General features: G+C 35.2%; 2 protein-coding genes across 9 annotated transcripts in view; one reads left to right on the top strand and one right to left on the bottom strand.

The window, feature by feature from the left end:
- Positions 1-11,538, top strand: part of ppfia2 (PTPRF interacting protein alpha 2) — a 152,716-nt gene extending 141,178 nt beyond the window's left edge. For 5 of the 8 annotated variants that reach the window (XM_056367275.1, XM_056367276.1, XM_056367279.1 and 2 more), the window contains 10 exons: positions 180-380; positions 2,888-2,950; positions 4,213-4,245; positions 4,331-4,506; positions 4,676-4,773; positions 4,887-5,062; positions 5,555-5,623; positions 6,332-6,488; positions 8,688-8,782; positions 10,181-11,538. In XM_056367275.1, coding sequence (XP_056223250.1) covers positions 180-380; positions 2,888-2,950; positions 4,213-4,245; positions 4,331-4,506; positions 4,676-4,773; positions 4,887-5,062; positions 5,555-5,623; positions 6,332-6,488; positions 8,688-8,746 — 1,032 coding nt within the window. In that variant the 3' untranslated portion in view covers positions 8,747-8,782; positions 10,181-11,538. Of the gene's footprint in view, positions 1-179; positions 381-2,789; positions 2,951-4,212; positions 4,246-4,330; positions 4,507-4,675; positions 4,774-4,886; positions 5,063-5,554; positions 5,624-6,331; positions 6,489-8,687; positions 8,783-10,180 lie in introns of those variants that run through there. The other 3 variants (XM_056367277.1, XM_056367278.1, XR_008826424.1) reach the window with 3 other exon arrangements.
- The window catches only part of acss3 (acyl-CoA synthetase short chain family member 3), a 50,753-nt gene continuing 38,566 nt past the window's right edge, over positions 11,529-23,715 (bottom strand). Inside the window, exon 16 of the mRNA XM_056367282.1 lies at positions 11,529-11,954. Coding sequence (XP_056223257.1) covers positions 11,871-11,954 — 84 coding nt within the window. The 3' untranslated portion in view covers positions 11,529-11,870. The remainder of the gene's footprint in view (positions 11,955-23,715) is intronic.

Genomic DNA, 23,715 nt, shown 5'->3' on the forward strand with positions numbered 1-23,715 from the left:
CAAGATGGAAAGTGAATGTGAAACAGCATATTGGCTACCAAGAGAATAAATTCTCTGCTGAAATTCAGGATGGTGATTAAAAAAATAGAAGAAATAACAAGTGGTTAAAAGCCAGGAAAGAGTTGGTAAAATTAGTCTAGCTCACTAAACTCAACAATCCTGCTCTTTGTGTGGTACAGCTGTGGTTGGGGATGCCGGCGTGGTACGTGGCGGCGTGCCGTGCCAACGTGAAGAGCGGCGCCATCATGTCGGCCCTCTCCGACACCGAGATCCAGAGGGAGATCGGCATCAGCAACCCTCTGCACCGGCTCAAGCTCCGCCTGGCCATCCAGGAAATGGTCTCCCTCACCAGCCCCTCGGCCCCGCCCACCTCCAGAACCGTGAGTCATACAGAAAACGACGCAGAGGGGAGTTTCAGTCGTGCAAACATTTGCTGGAAGCAGAGCTCATGTGGAGGAAGAAGTAGTCTGACAGTTTTTTTTTTTTTTCAAAGACAGGATTACAATTTGAATATTTCAAGGAAGAATTTGGGGAAATCTGCTTTTTTGCCAAGAGTTAGATGAGAAGATTGGTACCACTCCCATATCTGTCTGTTCACTCTAAACCCAGCAGCCAACTAGCTTAGCATAGCATAAAGAGTGGAAATGGGGAAACAGCTGAACTGACTCTGTCCAAAGGTTTCTCTGTCCTACCAGCACCTCGAAAGATCACTTATTGTTATACTGTGTTCTAATATATTTATTAAAGGACAATATGTCAGACTTTGTCAGGGATAAAATCCAGGGTTAGGGTCCAGTCGATCAACCTTTATTAAAACGGAGACAGGTATTCAGTGTCTGACTTTAAGATATATTAAGAAATAACGGCAAAGAACTAGAACTCTGAGTTGTTTGAACAAACGATCGATGAAATCTTTTCAGAGAGCAGACAAAAGTAGCAAAGATACTTGAAAAAGAAGTCGTATCATAATATTTAGTAGGATTATGTTGCCTTTTGAAAGAGCCACGCTAGCTGTTTCCCCCCTCTTTCGTGTCTTTATGCTAAGCTAAGCTAACAGGCAGGTAATGTTTAATAAAAGTAATGACAACATTTCTGCCTCCAAAGCAGCTCTGACAAATGTTTTTATGACTGAGCATCCTCACTGCTGCTTACTCCTCCACACATGGGTGACACGTGTGTAGGTGGGTGACGACAAGCACACACAGCCGTTACCACGTAATCACTCCCGGCAACATTTGTCGGTGATGTATTTCTTTTATACGGCACCAAATTAAAATCCTACAGTCTTTGTGATAAGTGAATATGACAGTGGGAGTCAGTGACAGCCTGCTTTGTACAACAAGCACTAGCAGCAGTGTGTACTGTAATTTAGCTCTCCAGTTATTTCACACCACAGTCGCTTTCATAGCTCCCTGTTGTCATGGTAATTGCATATGGTCTCTAAGGACTCTGTTGTTCCTTAATGATAGCGACTGTTCACACTGCAGAGCAAGGACTAATATGCTTTATACTGAACATACCAACAGTGCAGACCATACATCATACAGACATGAGCTGTTTTATTTAAACATATCTGAGAACATACATTAAAGTTTGTTTTTACATAACACTATTTCTGCATGCGACCGTCATAAGCTCTTGCACTTTTTCTCCTGTTGTGAAATATCTTTGCTGGTACTCTTATTCCCCCCCACCCTCCCTTAACCCACCCTCTCTTTTACCACTTGGCTCCACTTCCACACCTCATGAAATTCTCATTATAGAGCATGCGAATTCACGCGTCCGATCACAAACTCTCCCCTTCCCCGACTGTGACGGGCCCTCTCCCTGTTGTCACACTTAGTTAAACCCCCCCACTACGCACTTAACAGAGGGGGTCAACTGACCCTGTAAACACAGCTGGATGTGTATGTCGAGTAGAAAATTGAGGGAATTGGCCATTTTACTTCCACTATTAAAACTTGACCCCCACCCCCCTCAAACATGCAGTGAAGCAGGGGTCCGCTGCTGGGAGTCCTGAGTCTGTATGCTGTTTGTATCATGACAGCTTGACCTACTGCTGTGCCTGCACAACAATCACTGCTGCTACAGTGACACAACAACAATGCAGCAAAATGGACAATTATAGTAAAATAAGCATTTAAAAGGTTGTTCACACAAATCACAAAAAAGCATAAGTTAATTTATCTCTAGTGGTTCGCAGCCATGCAGATAAGTTTGGAGATATCTGTCTTGAGAGTTGAATGAGACGGTGTCTACCACTGTTTTTATTTTTTCTACTGAAGAATTACTCCCTAGTAAAAGTGTGTTGTGTAGAGAGACATTGCTGTTGATTTGTTGTTTAATGTCTTATCTGATAGTATATTAGACATCTTTTGGTTTAGTGGACTGGACGACCTTTCACTGCTTTATGACTTTAATAATCGCTTAATAAAGAAAATCAAAATCTTAAGCCATATATGAATATGATGGCATGGCTAGCAACCACTAGAGATAAGTTTTTATTTTTGTAATTTGAGTGAATTGACCCTTTACAGCTAAAATATAGCCGGAGAGGGATGTGTAATGTGGGGTTTATGTGTCTGTTGATGGTTATGGTACTAATTTATTCAGTCTTCCTCATTGTGCATGGCGACTGTCTTTATTTCTATTCGTGTTATGCTAGAGTTGGGATGTTTCTGTGCTGTACTGTTTGTGTTTTTGTCCTCTGTGTACGCCCTTTGACCCGTGGCGGGTTTGGGGGCCAGTTCATCATCTGACTGTGATGCTATAACACTATTGGCTTACAGTGGTGCTGCTCTTCTTCTTTAACACTGCTTGCCCCTCCTACCGGACCTCTACTACCAACCCCGCTGCCGCTCTCTCTCTCGGGCTCCGCCCCTTGTAGCCGTCAGGCAATGTATGGGTGACCCATGAGGAGATGGAGACCCTGGCAGCTCCTTCCAAAACGGTCAGTCCCCCTTGTGTCCTTCACTCCCCACCCCCACCCACCCTTCTCTTTCTCTATCAGTCGTGTGTATGAGTGTGTGAGAGAGCGTATCACATGGAGTGAGTGAAGCGAGACCGAGGCGGTGACTGATGGAGAAGGCATGCGTCAGGGAACCTCCTCGTCAACACTAACTTTAAGCAAGAATTCAGTTGGAGAAGCCTGTTCTTTAATGATACATACAAGCTCTGTGTGTTCAGCTTTAAGCCTTTGGCAGCTGGTGAAGGTTCGACACGGTTCATCTCCATTATCAAAGCTCATGATGTGACACTGTTACTAAAACACCACTCAAACCTCACCAGCTCAGGTTGGCATCAGTGGGTTAGAAGAAGCTGGATGTGAAATGCAGCATTACTTCATGCACAACTCAAAACAAAACTTGTAGAGATCTGATGTGCAGTGAGGTTCAAGCATCTACATCATTGTCTGGCTGTTACTAGCTGTGGGGGAGTATTTGTGGGGTTGTAGCTGACAGGTTTTTCTTTATGTAATAAAGGTAAGAAGCTGATCTCGAGCCACTCATGTCTCCACATATGGGCTATTATCCAATTTTAAGGCTTTATTGTCAAGGCTGTTTGCATCTTAGAGAGATCAACATACAGCAGATATACTCTTCCTCTCATCTGGCTCCAGGAAGTACGAAGCTAAAAGCTGTTCTTCTACCATTTTTTCAGGAAGGCATTTTTAGCCCATTAGTAATCCATTTCCCAAGTAAAGGCGAACTGTCAGGTGAGGCCACATCTGAGAGTAAAAGAGTAAGAGCCTCCCCCCAGAGACTAATTCACATGCCATTTAGGTTTCCGCTTTTCTTTCCCTTTTTACTTGCTCAACAGTTACTCCCACAAACCTTTTACTGTGTCTTGAAAGCTGCCTGTGGTTTTCTTTTGATTTGTCAAAATGTAGCAGAGGGGTTGGGAAGAAGAAACTTTCTTCCTTCTTATGGCTTCCTCTTAGATGTGGGAGCACTTCAACCAAACTCAACGCTGGGTAACCAACATATGTTGCAGGATGTATTTGACACTTGATCGCGAGAGGAACAAATAAAAGAGGCACTGCTTAAATTGTTTATTACCCTTGTTCAGTTGGATCATAAATTCAGTATGCATTCTTGCACTGTGTGATCAGTTTGGTTTAGTATTAATTGCCACTTGTAATGTAAGGGAGATTTTGATTACAGCTGCACAATTAGATGATACTTTCTGTTTTCTTTTCCTTGTTTCAATCAGAAGTCAGAGTCTGAAGAGGGGAGCTGGGCACAAGTAAGTGAATTCACTCTCGCAGCCAATATGAAAATGAGTGAAGCAAATGAAAGGTTAACGCTCGCTGACTGACGTCTCTCCTCAGACTCTAGCTTATGGCGATATGAACCATGAGTGGATAGGGAACGAGTGGCTGCCCAGTCTAGGACTACCTCAGTACCGCAGCTACTTCATGGAGTGCCTGGTGGATGCCCGCATGCTGGACCACCTCACCAAGAAGGACCTGAGGGTGCACCTCAAAATGGTGGACAGCTTCCACAGGTACTGGACTCACCTCACCTGCCTCATGCTGACGATCAGACATACCTTTTTTTTTTAAAAGGTATGGAAAGTGTGTCCAATCACATGACTGTGTGTGTGTGTGTGTGTGTGTGTGTGTGTGTGTGTGTGTGTGTGTGTGTGTGTGTGTGTGTGTGTTTTCTGACACCAGAACAAGTTTACAGTATGGAATCATGTGTCTGAAGAAGCTCAACTATGACAGGAAGGAGCTGGAGAGACGCAGGGAGCAAAGCCAGCATGAAATGAGAGGCAAGTATTCACCGGAAATCAAAACAACACAATAACAAACCAAATCAATATAAGAAATTAAACAAAGATTTGAGATAAAGATTAAAATGGCATTTTTATGCTTGTGTCTGCAGACGTGCTGGTGTGGAGTAATGAGCGGGTCATCCGTTGGGTGCAGAGCATAGGCCTGAGGGACTACGCCAACATCCTTCTGGAGAGCGGCGTGCACGGAGCTCTGGTCGCCCTCGACGACAACTTTGACTACAGCAGCCTGGCGCTGCTCCTCCAGATCCCCAACCAAAACACTCAGGTACACCAACACAGCCCATCGCAGTATTAATTAATTAGACAGCAAGCGAACTGTTTTAACTTGTTTTAACTGTGGACTGCAGGGCTAATGTAAAGGTTTGGCAGGAGCAGCATCATCCTGCTCTAAATACCACTGAATAATATATATTTTTTTTAAGTTTCTTTTGGCATTGACGCAGCCAAATTTAAAAGGTGCTGAATATGGGCAGAAATATCATCTGTCACCGCCTTCCGTCCAAAAATAGAGGTATGTCGGTGTCAGCCTTCAAAAGCTGGTGGAATCTAAAATCAGAACATGCAGATTTGCCAACTGTCACTCTGGCAGGTTGCCGTGTGAATTTTCACTGCTCATCTATACTCGGGTAAAATGGATATGCAGCGCGAATAACGTAATATATCAGCTGCTCCTGTTACCATGCTGCTAAAAATAACTGCTCTAATGAAAATCATGTGTTTTTTTGTTTGTTTTTTTTCCCTTCCTTTCTGTCCTCAGGCACGTCAGATTCTGGAGCGAGAGTACAACAATCTGCTGGCCCTGGGCACCGACAGGCGACTGGATGAGGTGAGCAGCGACTATCACCTACAACAATGACTTCACAGCACTGTGAGGTGAAACGTCACAACAGACGAAGCTTGTGTCAGTCGTTTCAGAGTATTCGCAACAATTACATGTTCACCAACCTCATTAATTCAAAATGGGTAAACAGAATTTATTAGCTCTCACTGACAGGATAAATTATATATTTAAATCTCTCAGACCGAGTAATTTTTCATCCATTTTTAAGTATGTGATTATGATACATTTATTCATGATTAGAGGGTGCGCACGTCATTTTTTCTAAATTATTCTTGTCCAGTGTGAAAGATGCTGAAATCCTAGTTTGCTTCTCTCTTATAATACAGTGACCCAGATTTCCCAGTATCTCAAAATGAGTCGTATAAAGGTTTTTAAACCGGAGATAGTAAACGTACTCATAGTTAACATCAATAATAAAACCAAAGACTGTTCAACACCTGCCTAGATATGGGATTTTTATTCTTATTTTTATTTTCGTGCAATGACCATTTTTAGAGGACAGTACTGGCTTTTAATGGAAAACAACTTCACCTTTAAGTCAAAGGAACGTGTCACCTTCCTTTAAGTGATGACACGTGTGCCCAGAAACACAGACGAAGATAATATGCTGATGAAGCTTATTGTATCTCAACAGTCGTTTCGTGTTTATGTCTGAGAACGAGTGAACAATATTATATTTTTTGTGTCCGTCAGTGTGACGACAAAGATTTCCGAGGTCCATCGTGGAGGAGGCAGTTCCCGCCCCGAGACGTTCACGGTATCAGTATGATGCCCGGATCAGCAGAGACTCTCCCTGCTGGTTTCCGTCTCACCGCAACGTCCGGTCATTCCCGGAGGCTGCCACCTGAGGGTGAGTGCCTGCCTCTCCACCTTATTTCACAGTTCACCAACTGGCAGATTGTTTTTGTTTTTCCACGCTAATCGATATGTTTTATCTTATCTGTACATGAGTTGTGTTAAAGACGGATATATATGTGAAGTGTGGCTTTCAAACGCAAACAAAGGTTAAATCCACCGGCTGCGCAGATAGATGAAAGCAGGAGTCGCTGCTCCGTGCTGTTTTGTGACCATGTCTCTTGTTCTCTCCGACTCTGTGACGGCTGCTCTGCAGTCCTCTATGAGGCGCTGGATGACAGTCCTGACGACATGTATTTGGATTGGTATCAAGGTCAGATATGCCCCAATGAAGGTTCTGGGCTTGTTAGCCCTGCGTGTATTATTAATATTCTACCTGTACTCCCTCCTCTTCACATGGTCTCTGCCAACCACTGTCCTGCTGTATCTCTCCTTTTCTTTGTGGCCTCTCACCCTCACCTTCTTCTCTTTTACTCTACTACTCTTAAATCTCTCTAATATCCAACTCCAAGGGTGTTGTTTTGCAGAGATGCAAAATAGTCATTGTGTCTAGTCACCCTGGTGGTAAAAGCTGGGGGGGTCAAGTTATGGATTAGGACCCATGCTTGCTGGTGTGACCCTTGAAGTTACAGAAACTAAGCAGCAAAACAAAAGGTGGCTGAGCGGTGCTATGTAAGTTGGCCTGAATCAGGAGGTTTACATAGGTCGTGTCTTGGATGTTTCGAGAACTCAAACTGGCAGTTTGTGTCGTTCCTTATCCCCCTGCTGTTAAAAGAGGACGCTGGCTGAAACGGGCTTTTGTTAAAGGATAATCCTACATTATTACAACTTAGTTCTTATTTGATTAATTTGAGTAGTTCTGGGCATCATTTCAATTTGTTCTGATAAAGAACTTGCTAAGAAAATTGCTAAGATCTGGGAACACAGCAACATTGCTTCAACAAAGGCAAGAAACACGAGCAGTCAGACACAACAGTTATCTAAACCACTTCATTTGGATGTAAAATTAATTCAAGTGAGTGTCTGCAAGAATCCTGGCTACACAGGATAACTGTGATGGACATTTACAACGGTCAATTTGGATATAAATTTTACCAACTGCCTTAGTTTGTTCTTCCAAGTAAGTTATGCTAACCACAGGATGTGTTTAAAACCTGTATAATTGTCTCACTGCTCATTTATTTTTGCCCCTTGCCAACTTCTATTGATGTTGTCGCCTTCCCAGATCTCTGATATTAACTTTGGTAAATTCAAAGTTCTTAATACCAGTAGGAACAATGACCAGATCTGCATAAAATAAAACTCAAGCTGACATAACGATCTAAAGTCAAGATCCATTCAGTCACTTGTTCTGGAGCTTTCAGCCACAGACTTCATCAGTAGGTTGTAGATGTTGAAACTTTGCATGATGGTGATCACCTCTAGACATCATTTCCACTGTCAATACTGAACCGTCAAGCTCAGTTTGTTACTAACATTGATGGACAAGAATCATGGAAAGTTTGAAACTTTTAGTCCTATAACGACAGTTAACTCAATCTGATAATAAAGACCAGATGATATGGACGAAAGCTCCAGAATAAGTGAATAAATGGATCTTGATTTAAGGTGGTTTTGTCTACTGCTGTTTCCAGTGTCAAGAATAAATGATTGGAATCATCCTTTAAGGGGATGCAGAGAGTATTAGCGACCGTGTCTTTACAAATTACGCCACGCGAGTTGTGATACATGTCTGGAGATCATCCGACACTGCACCGATTTGAGCCGGTGTTCTCCTCTAACAAGGTGTTCCCATTGACACTGACACAGCCTTCCTGTGTTCCTCTGTCTCGACTCTCTGTGCTCCCTGGTCCGTGACGTCCACACTACACTCCAATCTTGTTGCTGATGGTGTCCACTCAAAACTAAACGTTCCTTTGAGTGTGTGTGTGTGTGTGTGTGTGTGTGTGTGTGTGAGATCCACGGCTTTCTCTTCCGAGGGTGACACTATCAAGTAATCTCTGTGGTGTGGAAGAAATGTTTCTGTGATCTCACTCATACCCGTTGAGGACGTCTCATCTTGTGGCATTATTTTTTGTTTGGGGTGGTAACCAAGTGGAGGAAGGTTTCCCTCTCACTCTGGGTCCATCTGATGTGGCAAGAGCCTCAACACTCAGACTTAAAGAGCTCTCTCTCTCGCTGTCTCCCCCTACAGTCGGACCCTCTGCGGTGCAGCGGCTGGACAGCTCCACGGTGAGAACCTACTCCTGCTGAGAGGAGGAGGAAGAGAGGGACCTTAAACTGTACACTGTATGTAACATTACACAGACTCTCGCTCTGTCAAATACACAGCTTTCCTCAGAAGTACTTAAAACAGATATTGGATTAAAGAGAAGTGGGGCCAAATGTTTCCCAAGATAAGTGTGTTTGTCTCATCGGCTTGGCGAGTCTCTGCGGTGTTTTTGCCAGGTAGCTGTGATAAGGTGATGGGAGACGCTCTCGTACTGATGTCTCTCGCTTTAATGTCGGTCCAGGAAAAGATGAGTCACTCATGGTCCGAGCTTTGGAAACCTGCTTCAAATGAATGAGACCTGCAGTATCTTAAACAGATTAGTTTACAAAGTTCATTTACATGATCATGGCAGTTCAAGGCTCCTAAAAGTAGACATTGTGAGAGTTATCCAAACTTTACAGATTACAAAGTGAGCCTGCCCTAGTTTTCTTTCCTTGTACTGCCAGGTGCGATGAACAAGTGTCATTCCTCATAAGTGTTTGCTTTGATTTGATGCTGTACGCTGTCTGACTGCACTGTCTCTCTGCATCTGTGTTGTAGTGAAATTCCCTCACAATTTAAGTGGCAACCAGATGCCAGAAGCCGCAGAGAAGGTTCAGTTTTGCTTTGCATGTGTTGTTTAGCATAAGGAGCCCAGATGGCCAAGACAAAGAAATATAAAGTGCATTTACATGAATGATAAATCCCAGTCTTGAAAGGTTTCTTTCTAATCACAATTGTTCAAAACCCGACTGCAGTACATCTGTATTTGCCAGTTTAGGCATCTGGCTGCAAGGAGCACATCAGGCCACAAACCCTTTAGTCCCATACCACTATCATTACACGTCTCCAGGATGTAAGAAGTGCAGAGGTTAGAGGCAGAATAGACAGATAATAATGATGCAGTGACTTCACCTGGTGCAAGCAGTTGCCACAAAGAACAAATACACACAAGATTGACACAGAAAACAAACAAACAAAAAAAACCCCTTTGTAACTTTCTGCCTTCCTTCGATTCAGACTCATAAATGTTATGCTGCGTTGTATTTGGAAAATCATAATTCTAGTTCTGCTCTAGACGCATATAAAATAGTCAATGTACTTTCATTTCGCATATTCACGGCACTCTGGTCTTAACGATAGACTCAATAAAAAAAGTATTCATAAGAAGTATTTTGTATTTAAAGGGCCTTTTGTGTTGAGTGAAGTCCAAAAAGCCCCATTAAATTCTGTTGTAATTCAGTGTTGCACAACAATAAAGAATGAAAACTTCCAAAGGGCGGTTGAATACTTTTTATAAGCACTTTTTATAATCTTAGTCACAGTTTAAATTGCCTTCTTAGCTTTTAATAATTCAGCTTTTTTTCTTTAAAAACTTCTACTGACTCAAGATTTCAAGACTCTCATTAAAACTTCATTGTTGTGTTTCCCTTCAGGTACAGTTCTGAATGGAGCTGCTGGACGGGCCACCCTGCCGAGGAACAAACCATTCTGACGACACGCACTGCCAAGAAGCCCTGCTCTCCTCTCTGACCCCACCCCCCCTCCCTCCCTGCTCTGTCCCCTATAATGTAGGCACCAGATGCCGGTGCTAAACTGTCCTGCAGGCTGCCCCCCCGTTGTCACCATTTCTACCTTTTACATGTACAGTAACTTGTCAAAGCATAACGTACTGTGTATTTCTTCTACAGGAGATGTGTAGGTTATCTGTAAATTAATATAAATATGCCATTTTTTAATATATACACACACATCTATGTATAAAAAAAAGTTATTCAGAGTTTGTGCAAAAAAAATGTCCCTGCCACCTCATTTAGTGGACCATAGATTAATATATGCTGCTCTTTAAACTGTCTCCATATTATCCTGCTCCCCCTAGATCATTTTGTACATATGGTTTTATTTTTTCATTGTGCTGATGATTATGATGATGAACCTGTGCTGCACCATATAGAGAGGAAGAGACTCTGGATGTTGTGTGAAAACCTGCCCTCTAGTGGTTAACAAAAACCACTTCGAGCCCCATTTCTGACACCAACAAACTTCATTATCCTTTCTTATGGACTCGCTATCATAAAAAAAGGAGCATTTTAAAGAGGATGCATCAACGCACTGGAACGACACGACAAGCACTTTGATACAACCGCATCAACTCAACGGACTATTCAGTAGCCAAGGACAAAACAAAGAGATGCTGTTGCTCTCTCGAAGTTGCACAAAACTTCTTCTCAGAGAACAAAAAAAAAAAAAAAAAAAAGCAGGAGGTCGTTCGTAGAACCTGTCACTTGTTGTACTGTATGTTTTGTCAGGAGATACATCTAACACAAAAAGGACAAAAACACACTCAGCCAAGCTGGCCTTCTCCCCCTCATCCTTCAGACACCACGTCAACAGAACAGAGGAAATAACTGAAAGACAGACTGCTTTAGCTCATAGTGTGCGTAGAGTGTATATGACCATGTTGAAGTGAGGTGACTTTTAATGACAAAAAACCTGTTTCTTGCTGTGACTTACATTGGTGTAACTGTTAACTCTTTGTTTCCGTCAGAGTTTCCAGGGTAACCTATTGTACAGCCCTGTTATCTGTCTTTTAGTTATTTCTGATGGATGACTCAAAACAAGTCTTACGCTTTTAATTTTGTTTTTACATCTTCAATTTGCACGAACAACGAATCATTTTATTTTGTGTTCATTTGTTTTGTTTTTTTTTTATTTATTACTTCTTGTACTTTGGTCAAAACTAAGTGGTGAGCAAACAAATTTTCATTGTCAATAAAAAAAAACTGTCAGTGAATGAGTGGTCTTTATTTACATTCATCCTGATATTATATAAACAGCAGCTGTACATTGCTTCAATTAATTGTTGTGCAGTATAGTTTCACAGTATTGTTCAGACTGCATTCAAATAGACTTAATTTCATCATTAGAATTGGAAAGCACTAATTCTGCTTCATGGATCTGGCAGAGGAACAAAGATAAAAACTTACTGATGTAAATGTGCTTTCAGTGTGATTTAGAAAAGAAGACTGAAAACTAACTTCTACTTTTAGTTCACAGTGGCAGCACTCACATCTTGCACAAGGAGTGACTTTGTGTTTGTTTCCTCAGTCGTCCCCACTGATGGGTTCAGGCTGCGTGAGGTCTCAGGACTTTTTCTACCTGCCTCTCGATGTCTTTGAACACCTCTGGGTCCTCAATGGTTGGAGTAATCTGCGGCGAGAAACACTGCTGTCATAATGCTTCGACAAAAGCAATACAAGGCTAAATTAGTGAGGCATAAAAATAAAAAAAATTTCATAGTATAATAAGCTTATTATACTATGAAATTTTTTTGCCAATATATTGCCAAAGAACAACATTGTACGGTAAGGCATAAAATGCGAAACAACATCAGGGTATAGTAAGGAATTTTTTTTTAAAACATCATAGTATAGTAAGACATAGTATAATAAGGCATAAAACGACAGACTAGCAGGTCAAAAATATTTGAAAAAATAGTCATAGTATAGTGAGGCATTAAAAGGCCAAAAAACGACATAGTATAGTAAGGCAAAAAACGCCATAGTATAGTAAGGCAAATTTTTTTTTAAAAACGTCATAGTATAGAAAGGCATAAAAGGCCAAAAAATGACATAGTATATAGTAAGGCAAAAAACGCCATTATATAATAAGGCATATAACGCCAAAAACAACATATAATAGTAGGTCAAATATATTTGAAAAAAAAACTCATAGTATATTAAGGCATAAAAGGCCAAAAAACGACATAGTATAGTAAGGCAAAAGACATCATAGTATGGTAAGGCAAATTTTTTTTTTTTTAAAACTTCATAGTATAGTAAGGCAAAAAAATGTAAAAAAACATCATAGTATAGTAAGGCATAAAACGCCATTATATAATAAGGCATATAACGCCAAAAACAACATAGAATAGTAGGTCAAAAATATTTGAAAAAAAAAAAACCTCATAGTATAGTAAAGCATAAAAGGCCAAAAAATGACATAGTATATAGTAAGGCAAAAAACGCCATAGTATAGTAAGGCAAATTTTTTTTTTAAAACATAGTATAATAAGGCATAAAACTCCAAAAAACGACATAGAATAGTAGGTCAAAAATTTTTGAAAAAAAACTCATAGTGTAGTAAGGCATAAAACGCCAAAAAACGACATAGTATAGTAAGGCAAAAAACGCCATAGTATAGTAAGGCACTTTTTTTTTTTTTAAAACGTCATAGTATAGTAAGGCATAAAAGGCCAAAAAAGAACATATTATAGTAACGCATAAAAGGCCAAAAAACGACATATTATAGTAAGGCATAAAAGGCCAAAAAACGACATAGTATAGTAAGGCAAAAAACGTCATAGTATAATAAGGCATAAAAGGCCAAAAAACGACATAGTATAGTAAGGCATAAAACACCATTATATAATAAGGCATATAACGCCAAAAACAACATATAATAGTAGGTCAAATATATTTGAAAAAAAAACTCATAGTATAGTAAGGCATAAAAGGCCAAAAGATGACATAGTATAGTAAGGCAAAAAACGCCATAGTATAGTAAGGCAAATTTTTTTTTTTGAAACGTCATAGTATAATAAGGCATGAAAGGCCAAAAAACGACATACTATAGTAAGGCAAAAAAATGTCAAAAAACGTCATAGTATAATAAGGCATAAAAGGCCAAAAAACGACATAGTATAGTAAGGCAAAAAAACGCCATAGTATAGTAAGGCAAATTTTTTTTTTTGAAACGTCATAGTATAGTAAGGCATAAAAGGCCAAAAAACGACATACTATAGTAAGGCAAAAAAATGTCAAAAAACGTCATAGTATAATAAGGCATAAAACGCCAAAAAACGACATAAAATAGTAGATCAAAAATTTTTGAAAAAAAACTCATAGTATAGTAATGCATAAAACGCCATTATATAATAAGGCATATAACACCAAAAACAACATAGAATAGTAGGTCAAAAAATATTTGAAAAAAAACTCATAGTATAGTAAGGCAAATTTCTTTTTAAAAACGTCATAGTATAGTAAGGCATAAAAGGCCAAAAAACGACATACTATAGTAAGGCAAAAAAATGTCAAAAAACGTCATAGTATAATAAGGCATAAAAGGCCAAAAAACGACATAGTATAGTAAGGCAAATTTTTTTTTAAAACGTCATAGTATAATAAGGCATAAAACGCCAAAAAACGACATAAAATAGTAGATCAAAAATTTTTGAAAAAAAACTCAGTATAGTAAGGCATAAAAGGCCAAAAAACGACATAGTATAGTAAGGCAAAAAAACGCCATAGTATAGTAAGGCAAATTTTTTTTTTTTAAAACGTCATAGTATAATAAGGCATAAAAGGCCAAAAAACGACATACTATAGTAAGGCAAAAAAAAGTCAAAAAACATCATAGTATAATAAGGAATAAAAGGCCAAAAAACGACATAGTATAGTAAGGCAAAAAAACGCCATAGTATAGTAAGGCAAATTTTTTTTTAAAACGTCATAGTATAATAAGGCATAAAACTCCAAAAAACGACATAGAATAGTAGGTCAAAAATTTTTGAAAAAAAACTCATAGTATAGTAAGGCATAAAAGGCCAAAAAACGACATAGTATAGTAAGGCAAAAAACGCCATAGTATAGTAAGGCACATTTTTTTTTTAAAAAACGTCATAGTATAGTAAGGCATAAAAGGCCAAAAAACGACATATTATAGTAAGGCATAAAAGGCCAAAAAACGACATATTATAGTAAGGCATAAAAGGCCAAAAAACGACATAGTATAGTAAGGCAAAAAACGTCATAGTATAATAAGGCATAAAAGGCCAAAAAACGACATACTATAGTAAGGCAAAAAAATGTCAAAAAACATCATAGTATAGTAAGGCATAAAACACCATTATATAATAAGGCATATAACGCCAAAAACAACATATAATAGTAGGTAAAATATATTTGAAAAAAAAAACTCATAGTATAGTAAGGCATAAAAGGCCAAAAAATGACATAGTATAGTAAGGCAAAAAACGCCATAGTATAGTAAGGCAAATTTTTTTTTTTTAAAACGTCATAGTATAATAAGGCATAAAAGGCCAAAAAACGACATACTATAGTAAGGCAAAAAAAAGTCAAAAAACGTCATAGTATAATAAGGCATAAAAGGCCAAAAAACGACATAGTATAGTAAGGCAAAAAAACGCCATAGTATAGTAAGGCATAAAACACCATTATATAATAAGGCATATAACGCCAAAAACAACATATAATAGTAGGTCAAATATATTTGAAAAAAAACTCATAGTATAGTAAGGCATAAAAGGCAAAAAAAACGACATAGTATAGTAAGGCAAAAAACGCCATAGTATAGTAAGGCAAATTTTTTTTTTTTTTTTTAAACGTCATAGTATAATAAGGCATAAAAGGCCAAAAAACGACATACTATAGTAAGGCAAAAAAAAGTCAAAAAACGTCATAGTATAATAAGGCATAAAACGCCAAAAACAACATAGAATAGTAGGTCAAAAAATACTTGAAAAAAAACTCATAGTATAGTAAGGCAAATTTCTTTTTAAAAAACGTCATAGTATAGTAAGGCATAAAAGGCCAAAAAACGACATACTATAGTAAGGCAAAAAAATGTCAAAAAACGTCATAGTATAATAAGGCATAAAAGGCCAAAAAACGACATAGTATAGTAAGGCAAAAAAACGCCATAGTATAGTAAGGCAAATTTTTTTTTAAAACGTCATAGTATAATAAGGCATAAAACTCCAAAAAACGACATAGAATAGTAGGTCAAAAATTTTTGAAAAAAAACTCAGTGTAGTAAGGCATAAAACGCCATTATATAATAAGGCATATAACGCCAAAAACAACATAGAATAGTAGGTCAAAAATATTTGAAAAAAAACTCATAGTATAGTAAGGCATAAAAGGCCAAAAAACGACATAGTATAGTAAGGCAAAAAACGCCATAGTATAGTAAGGCACATTTTTTTTTTAAAAAACGTCATAGTATAGTAAGGCATAAAAGGCCAAAAAACGACATATTATAGTAAGGCATAAAAGGCCAAAAAACGACATAGTATAGTAAGGCAAAAAACGTCATAGTATAATAAGGCATAAAAGGCCAAAAAACGACATACTATAGTAAGGCAAAAAAATGTCAAAAAACATCATAGTATAGTAAGGCATAAAAGGCCAAAAAACGACATAGTATAGTAAGGAAAAAAAACGCCATAATATAATAAGGCAAATTTTTTTTTAAAACGTCATAGTATAATAAGGCATAAAAGGCCTAAAAACGACATAGTATAGTAAGGCAAAAAAACGCCATAGTATAGTAAGGCAAATTTTTTTTTTTTAAAACGTCATAGTATAATAAGGCATAAAAGGCCAAAAAAACGACATACTATAGTAAGGCAAAAAAATGTCAAAAAACGTCATAGTATAATAAGGCATAAAACGCCAAAAAACGACATAAAATAGTAGATCAAAAATTTTTGAAAAAAAACTCATAGTATAGTAATGCATAAAACTCCATTATATAATAAGGCATATAACACCAAAAACAACATAGAATAGTAGGTCAAAAAATATTTGAAAAAAAACTCATAGTATAGTAAGGCAAATTTCTTTTTAAAAACGTCATAGTATAGTAAGGCATAAAAGGCCAAAAAACGACATACTATAGTAAGGCAAAGAAATGTCAAAAAACGTCATAGTATAATAAGGCATAAAAGGCCAAAAAACGACATAGTATAGTAAGGCAAAAAAACGCCATAGTATAGTAAGGCAAATTTTTTTTTAAAACGTCATAGTATAATAAGGCATAAAACGCCAAAAAACGACATAAAATAGTAGATCAAAAATTTTTGAAAAAAAACTCAGTATAGTAAGGCATAAAAGGCCAAAAAACGACATAGTATAGTAAGGCAAAAAAACGCCATAGTATAGTAAGGCAATTTTTTTTTTTAAAACGTCATAGTATAATAAGGCATAAAAGGCCAAAAAAACGACATACTATAGTAAGGCAAAAAAATGTCAAAAAACGTCATAGTATAATAAGGCATAAAACGCCAAAAAACGACATAAAATAGTAGATCAAAAATTTTTGAAAAAAAACTCATAGTATAGTAAGGCAAATTTCTTTTTAAAAAACGTCATAGTATAGTAAGGCATAAAAGGCCAAAAAACGACATACTATAGTAAGGCAAAAAAATGTCAAAAAACGTCATAGTATAATAAGGCATAAAAGGCCAAAAAACGACATAGTATAGTAAGGCAAAAAAACGCCATAGTATAGTAAGGCAAATTTTTTTTTAAAACGTCATAGTATAATAAGGCATAAAACTCCAAAAAACGACATAGAATAGTAGGTCAAAAATTTTTGAAAAAAAACTCAGTGTAGTAAGGCATAAAACGCCATTATATAATAAGGCATATAACGCCAAAAACAACATAGAATAGTAGGTCAAAAATATTTGAAAAAAAACTCATAGTATAGTAAGGCATAAAAGGCCAAAAAACGACATAGTATAGTAAGGCAAAAAACGCCATAGTATAGTAAGGCACATTTTTTTTTTAAAAAACGTCATAGTATAGTAAGGCATAAAAGGCCAAAAAACGACATATTATAGTAAGGCATAAAAGGCCAAAAAACGACATATTATAGTAAGGCATAAAAGGCCAAAAAACGACATAGTATAGTAAGGCAAAAAACGTCATAGTATAATAAGGCATAAAAGGCCAAAAAACGACATACTATAGTAAGGCAAAAAAATGTCAAAAAACATCATAGTATAGTAAGGCATAAAAGGCCAAAAAACGACATAGTATAGTAAGGCAAAAAAACGCCATAATATAATAAGGCAAATTTTTTTTTAAAAACGTCATAGTATAATAAGGCATAAAAGGCCTAAAAACGACATAGTATAGTAAGGCAAAAAAACGCCATAGTATAGTAAGGCAAATTTTTTTTTAAAAACGTCATAGTATAATAAGGCATAAAAGGCCAAAAAAACGACATACTATAGTAAGGCAAAAAAATGTCAAAAAACGTCATAGTATAATAAGGCATAAAACGCCAAAAAACGACATAAAATAGTAGATCAAAAATTTTTGAAAAAAAACTCATAGTATAGTAATGCATAAAACTCCATTATATAATAAGGCATATAACACCAAAAACAACATAGAATAGTAGGTCAAAAAATATTTGAAAAAAAACTCATAGTATAGTAAGGCAAATTTCTTTTTAAAAACGTCATAGTATAATAAGGCATAAAAGGCCAAAAAACGACATAGTATAGTAAGGCAAAAAAACGCCATAGTATAGTAAGGCAAATTTTTTTTTAAAACGTCATAGTATAATAAGGCATAAAACGCCAAAAAACGACATAAAATAGTAGATCAAAAATTTTTGAAAAAAAACTCAGTATAGTAAGGCATAAAAGGCCAAAAAACGACATAGTATAGTAAGGCAAAAAAACGCCATAGTATAGTAAGGCAATTTTTTTTTTTAAAACGTCATAGTATAATAAGGCATAAAAGGCCAAAAAAACGACATACTATAGTAAGGCAAAAAAATGTCAAAAAACGTCATAGTATAATAAGGCATAAAACGCCAAAAAACGACATAAAATAGTAGATCAAAAATTTTTGAAAAAAAACTCATAGTATAGTAATGCATAAAACGCCATTATATAATAAGGCATATAACGCCAAAAACAACATAGAATAGTAGGTCAAAAAATATTTGAAAAAAAACTCATAGTATAGTAAGGCAAATTTCTTTTTAAAAAACGTCATAGTATAGTAAGGCATAAAAGGCCAAAAAACGACATACTATAGTAAGGCAAAAAAATGTCAAAAAACGTCATAGTATAATAAGGCATAAAAGGCCAAAAAACGACATAGTATAGTAAGGCAAAAAAACGCCATAGTATAGTAAGGCAAATTTTTTTTTAAAACGTCATAGTATAATAAGGCATAAAACTCCAAAAAACGACATAGAATAGTAGGTCAAAAATTTTTGAAAAAAAACTCAGTGTAGTAAGGCATAAAACGCCATTATATAATAAGGCATATAACGCCAAAAACAACATAGAATAGTAGGTCAAAAATATTTGAAAAAAAACTCATAGTATAGTAAGGCATAAAAGGCCAAAAAACGACATAGTATAGTAAGGCACATTTTTTTTTTAAAAAACGTCATAGTATAGTAAGGCATAAAAGGCCAAAAAACGACATATTATAGTAAGGCATAAAAGGCCAAAAAACGACATATTATAGTAAGGCATAAAAGGCCAAAAAACGACATAGTATAGTAAGGCAAAAAACGTCATAGTATAATAAGGCATAAAAGGCCAAAAAACGACATACTATAGTAAGGCAAAAAAATGTCAAAAAACATCATAGTATAGTAAGGCATAAAACACCATTATATAATAAGGCATATAACGCCAAAAACAACATATAATAGTAGGTCAAATATATTTGAAAAAAAAACTCATAGTATAGTAAGGCATAAAAGGCCAAAAAATGACATAGTATAGTAAGGCAAAAAACGCCATAGTATAGTAAGGCAAATTTTTTTTTTTAAAACGTCATAGTATAATAAGGCATAAAAGGCCAAAAAACGACATACTATAGTAAGGCAAAAAAAAGTCAAAAAACGTCATAGTATAATAAGGCATAAAAGGCCAAAAAACGACATAGTATAGTAAGGCAAAAAAACGCCATAGTATAGTAAGGCATAAAACACCATTATATAATAAGGCATATAACGCCAAAAACAACATATAATAGTAGGTCAAATATATTTGAAAAAAAACTCATAGTATAGTAAGGCATAAAAGGCCAAAAAATGACATAGTATAGTAAGGCAAAAAACGCCATAGTATAGTAAGGCAAATTTTTTTTTTTTTTTTTAAACGTCATAGTATAATAAGGCATAAAAGGCCAAAAAACGACATACTATAGTAAGGCAAAAAAATGTCAAAAAACGTCATAGTATAATAAGGCATAAAACGCCAAAAAACGACATAAAATAGTAGGTCAAAAATTTTTGAAAAAAAACTCATAGTATAGTAATGCATAAAACGCCATTATATAATAAGGCATATAACGCCAAAAACAACATAGAATAGTAGGTCAAAAAATATTTGAAAAAAAACTCATAGTATAGTAAGGCATAAAAGGCCAAAAAACGTCATAATATAGTAAGGCAAATTTCTTTTTAAAAACGTCATAGTATAGTAAGGCATAAAAGGCCAAAAAACGACATAGTATAGTAAGGCAAAAAACGTCATAGTATAATAAGGCATAAAAGTCCAAAAAACGATATACTATAGTAAGGCAAATTTTTTTTAATAAAATGTCATACTATAGTAAGGCAAAAAAATGTCAAAAAACCTCATAGTATAATAAGGCATAAAACGCCAAAAAACGACATAAAATAGTAGGTCAAAAATTTTTGAAAAAAAAATCATAGTATAGTAAGGCATAAAACGCCATTATATAATAAGGCATATAACGCCAAAAACGACATATTTGAAGAAAATTTCATAGTATAGTAAGGCATAAAAGGCCAAAAAATGACATAGGCAAAAAACGCCATAGTATAGTAAGGCAATTTTTTTTTTTTTAAAACGTCATAGTATAATAAGGCATAAAACGACATACTATAGTAAGGTAAAAAAATGTCAAAAAACATCATAGTATAATAAGGCATAAAAGGCCAAAAAACGACATACTATAGTAAGGCAAAAAAATGTCAAAAAACGTCATAGTATAATATGGCATAAAATGCCAAAAAACGACATAAAATAGTATGTCAAAAATTTTTGAAAAAAAACTCAGTATAGTAAGGTATAAAACGCCATTATATAATAAGGCATATAACGCCAAAAACAACATAGAATAGTAGGTCAAAAATATTTGAAAAAAAAAACCTCATAGTATAGTAAAGCAAAAAAGGCAAAAAAATGACATAGTATAGTAAGGCAAAAAACGCCATAGTATAGTAAGGCAAATTTTTATTTTTTTTTTAAAACGTCATAGTATAGTAAGGCATAAAAGACCAAAAAACGACATACTATAGTAAGGCAAAAAAATGTCAAAAAACGTCATAGTATAATAAGGCATAAAACACCAAAAAACGACATAAAATAGTAGGTCAAAAATTTTTGAAAAAAAACTCATAGTATAGTAATGCATAAAACGCCATTATATAATAAGGCATATAACGCCAAAAACAACATAGAATAGTAGGTCAAAAATATTTGAAAAACAACTCATAGTATAATAAGGCTAATTTTTTTTTTAAAGCGTCATAGTATAGTAAGGCATAAAAGGCCAAAAAACGACATATTATAGTAAGGCATGAAAGGCCAAAAAACGACATAGTATAGTAAGGCAAAAAACCTCGTAGTATAATAAGGCATAAAAGGCCAAAAAATGATATACTATAGTAAGGCAAAATTTTTTAATAAAATGTCATACTATAGTAAGGCAAAAAAATGTCAAAAAACGTCATAGTATAATAGGGCATAAAACGCCAAAAAACGACATAGAATAGTAGGTCAAAAATTTTTGAAAAAGACTCATAGTATAGTAAGGCATAAAAGGCCAAAAAACGACATAGTATAGTAAGGCAAAAAACGCCATAGTATAGTAAGGCAAATTTTTTTTTAAAACGTCATAGTATAATAAGGCATAAAAGGCCAAAAAACGACATTATAGTAAGGCAAAATTTTTTTATAAAATGTCATACTATAGTAAGGCAAAAAAATGTCAAAAAACTTCATAGTATAATAAGGCATAAAACGCCAAAAAACGACATAGAATAGTAGGTCAAAAATTTTTGAAAAAAAACTCATAGTATAGTAAGGCATAAAATGCCATTATATAATAAGGCATATAACGCCAAAAACAACATAGAATAGTAGGTCAAAAATATTTGAAAAAAAAAAAACTCATAGTATAGTAAAGCATAAAAGGCCAAAAAATGACATAGTATATAGTAAGGCAAAAAACGCCATAGTATAGTAAGGCAATTTTTTTTTTTTTAAAACGTCATAGTATAATAAGGCATAAAAGGCCAAAAAACGACATAAAATAGTAGATCAAAAATTTTTGAAAAAAAACTCATAGTATAGTAAGGCATAAAAGGCCAAAAAACGTCATAGTATAGTAAGGCATAAAAGGCCAAAAAACGACATATTATAGTAAGGCATAAAAGGCCAAAAAACGACATAGTATAGTAAGGCAAAAAACGTCATAGTATAATAAGGCATAAAAGGCCAAAAACAACATAAAATAGTAGGTCAAAAATATTTGAAAAAAAACTCATAGTATAGTAAGGCATAAAAGGCCAAAAAACGACATAGTATAGTAAGGCAAAAAAATGTCAAAAAACGTCATAGTATACTAAGGCATAAAACGCCAAAAAACGACATAAAATAGTAGGTCAAAAATTTTTGAAAAAAAACTCATAGTATAGTAAGGCATAAAAGGCCAAAAAACAACATAGTACAGTGAAGCAAAAAACGTCATAGTATAGTAAGGCAAATTTTTTTTTTTAAAACGTCATAGCATAGTAAGGCAAAAAAAAGTCAAAAAACGTCATAGTATAATAAGGCATAAAAGGCCAAAAAACGACATACTATAGTAAGGCAAAAAAATGTCAAAAAACGTCATAGTATAATAAGGCATAAAACGCCAAAAAACGAAATAAAATAGTAGATCAAAAATTTTTGAAAAAAAAAGTCATAGTATAGTAAGGCATAAAAAAGTCAAATTAACATAGTATAGTTAGGCATGAAACGTCATAGTATAATGAGGCATAAAAGGCCAAAAAACGTCATAGTATAATAAGGCATAAAACACCATTATATAATAAGGCATATAACGCCAAAAAAAAATAGTAGGTCAAAAATATTTGAAAAAAAAGTTATAGTATAGTAAGGCAAAAAAATGTCAAAAAACGACATAGTATATTGAGGCATAAAATGCCTAAAAAACTACATAGTATAGTAAGGCCTAAAACGTCATAGTGTAGTAAGGCAAAAAACGCCAAAAAAGACATAGTACAGTAAGGCAAAATTTTTTTTTTAAATGTCATAGTAAAGTAAGGCATAAAAGGCCAAAAAACGACGTAAAGCAAAAAAAAAGTCAAAAAACTGCATAGTATAGTGAGGCAAAAAACGCCAAAAAAAGACATAGTAGAGTAAGGCAAAATTTTTTTTAAAAATGTCATAGTATATAGTAAGGCAAATTTTTTTTTAAATACGTCATAGTGTAGTAAGGCATAAAACGCCATTGTATAATATGGCATAAAATGCCAAAAAATGACATAGCATAGAAAGGCAAAAAATTTGAAAAAACATCATAGTATAGTAAAGAAAAAAAAGCCAAAAAACGAGATAGTACAAGTAAGGCATAAAACGTCATGATATAATAAGGCACGAAACGCCAAAAAACAATATGCTATAGTAAGGAAAAAAAAAATGTAGTAAGGCAAAAAAAAGTAAGCCAAAAAAAATTGAAAACATGTCATCATATAGTAAGGCAAAAAAATGACAAAAAAAGTCATAGTATATTAAGGCATAAAACGTCATAGTATAGTAAGGCATGAAACATCATAGTATAATAAGGCATAAAAGGCCAAAAAACAACATACTATAGTAGACAAACAATGTCATCGTATAGTAAGGCAAAAAAATGTCAAAAAAACTTCATAGTATAATGAGGCATAAAAGGCCAAAAAACGACATAGTATAGTAAGGCAAAATATTTTTTAAAAATGTCATAGTATAGTAAGGCATAAAACGCCATTGTATAATAAGGCATACAACGGCAAAAAACGACATAGTATAGTAAGGCAAAATTTTTTTTAAAAATGTCAAAGTATAGTAAGGCATAAAACGTCATAGTATAATAAGGCATATAAAGCCAAA

The sequence above is a fragment of the Seriola aureovittata genome, chromosome 22 (genome assembly GCF_021018895.1).
Source record: "Seriola aureovittata isolate HTS-2021-v1 ecotype China chromosome 22, ASM2101889v1, whole genome shotgun sequence".
NCBI classification, from domain to species: domain Eukaryota; kingdom Metazoa; phylum Chordata; class Actinopteri; order Carangiformes; family Carangidae; genus Seriola; species Seriola aureovittata.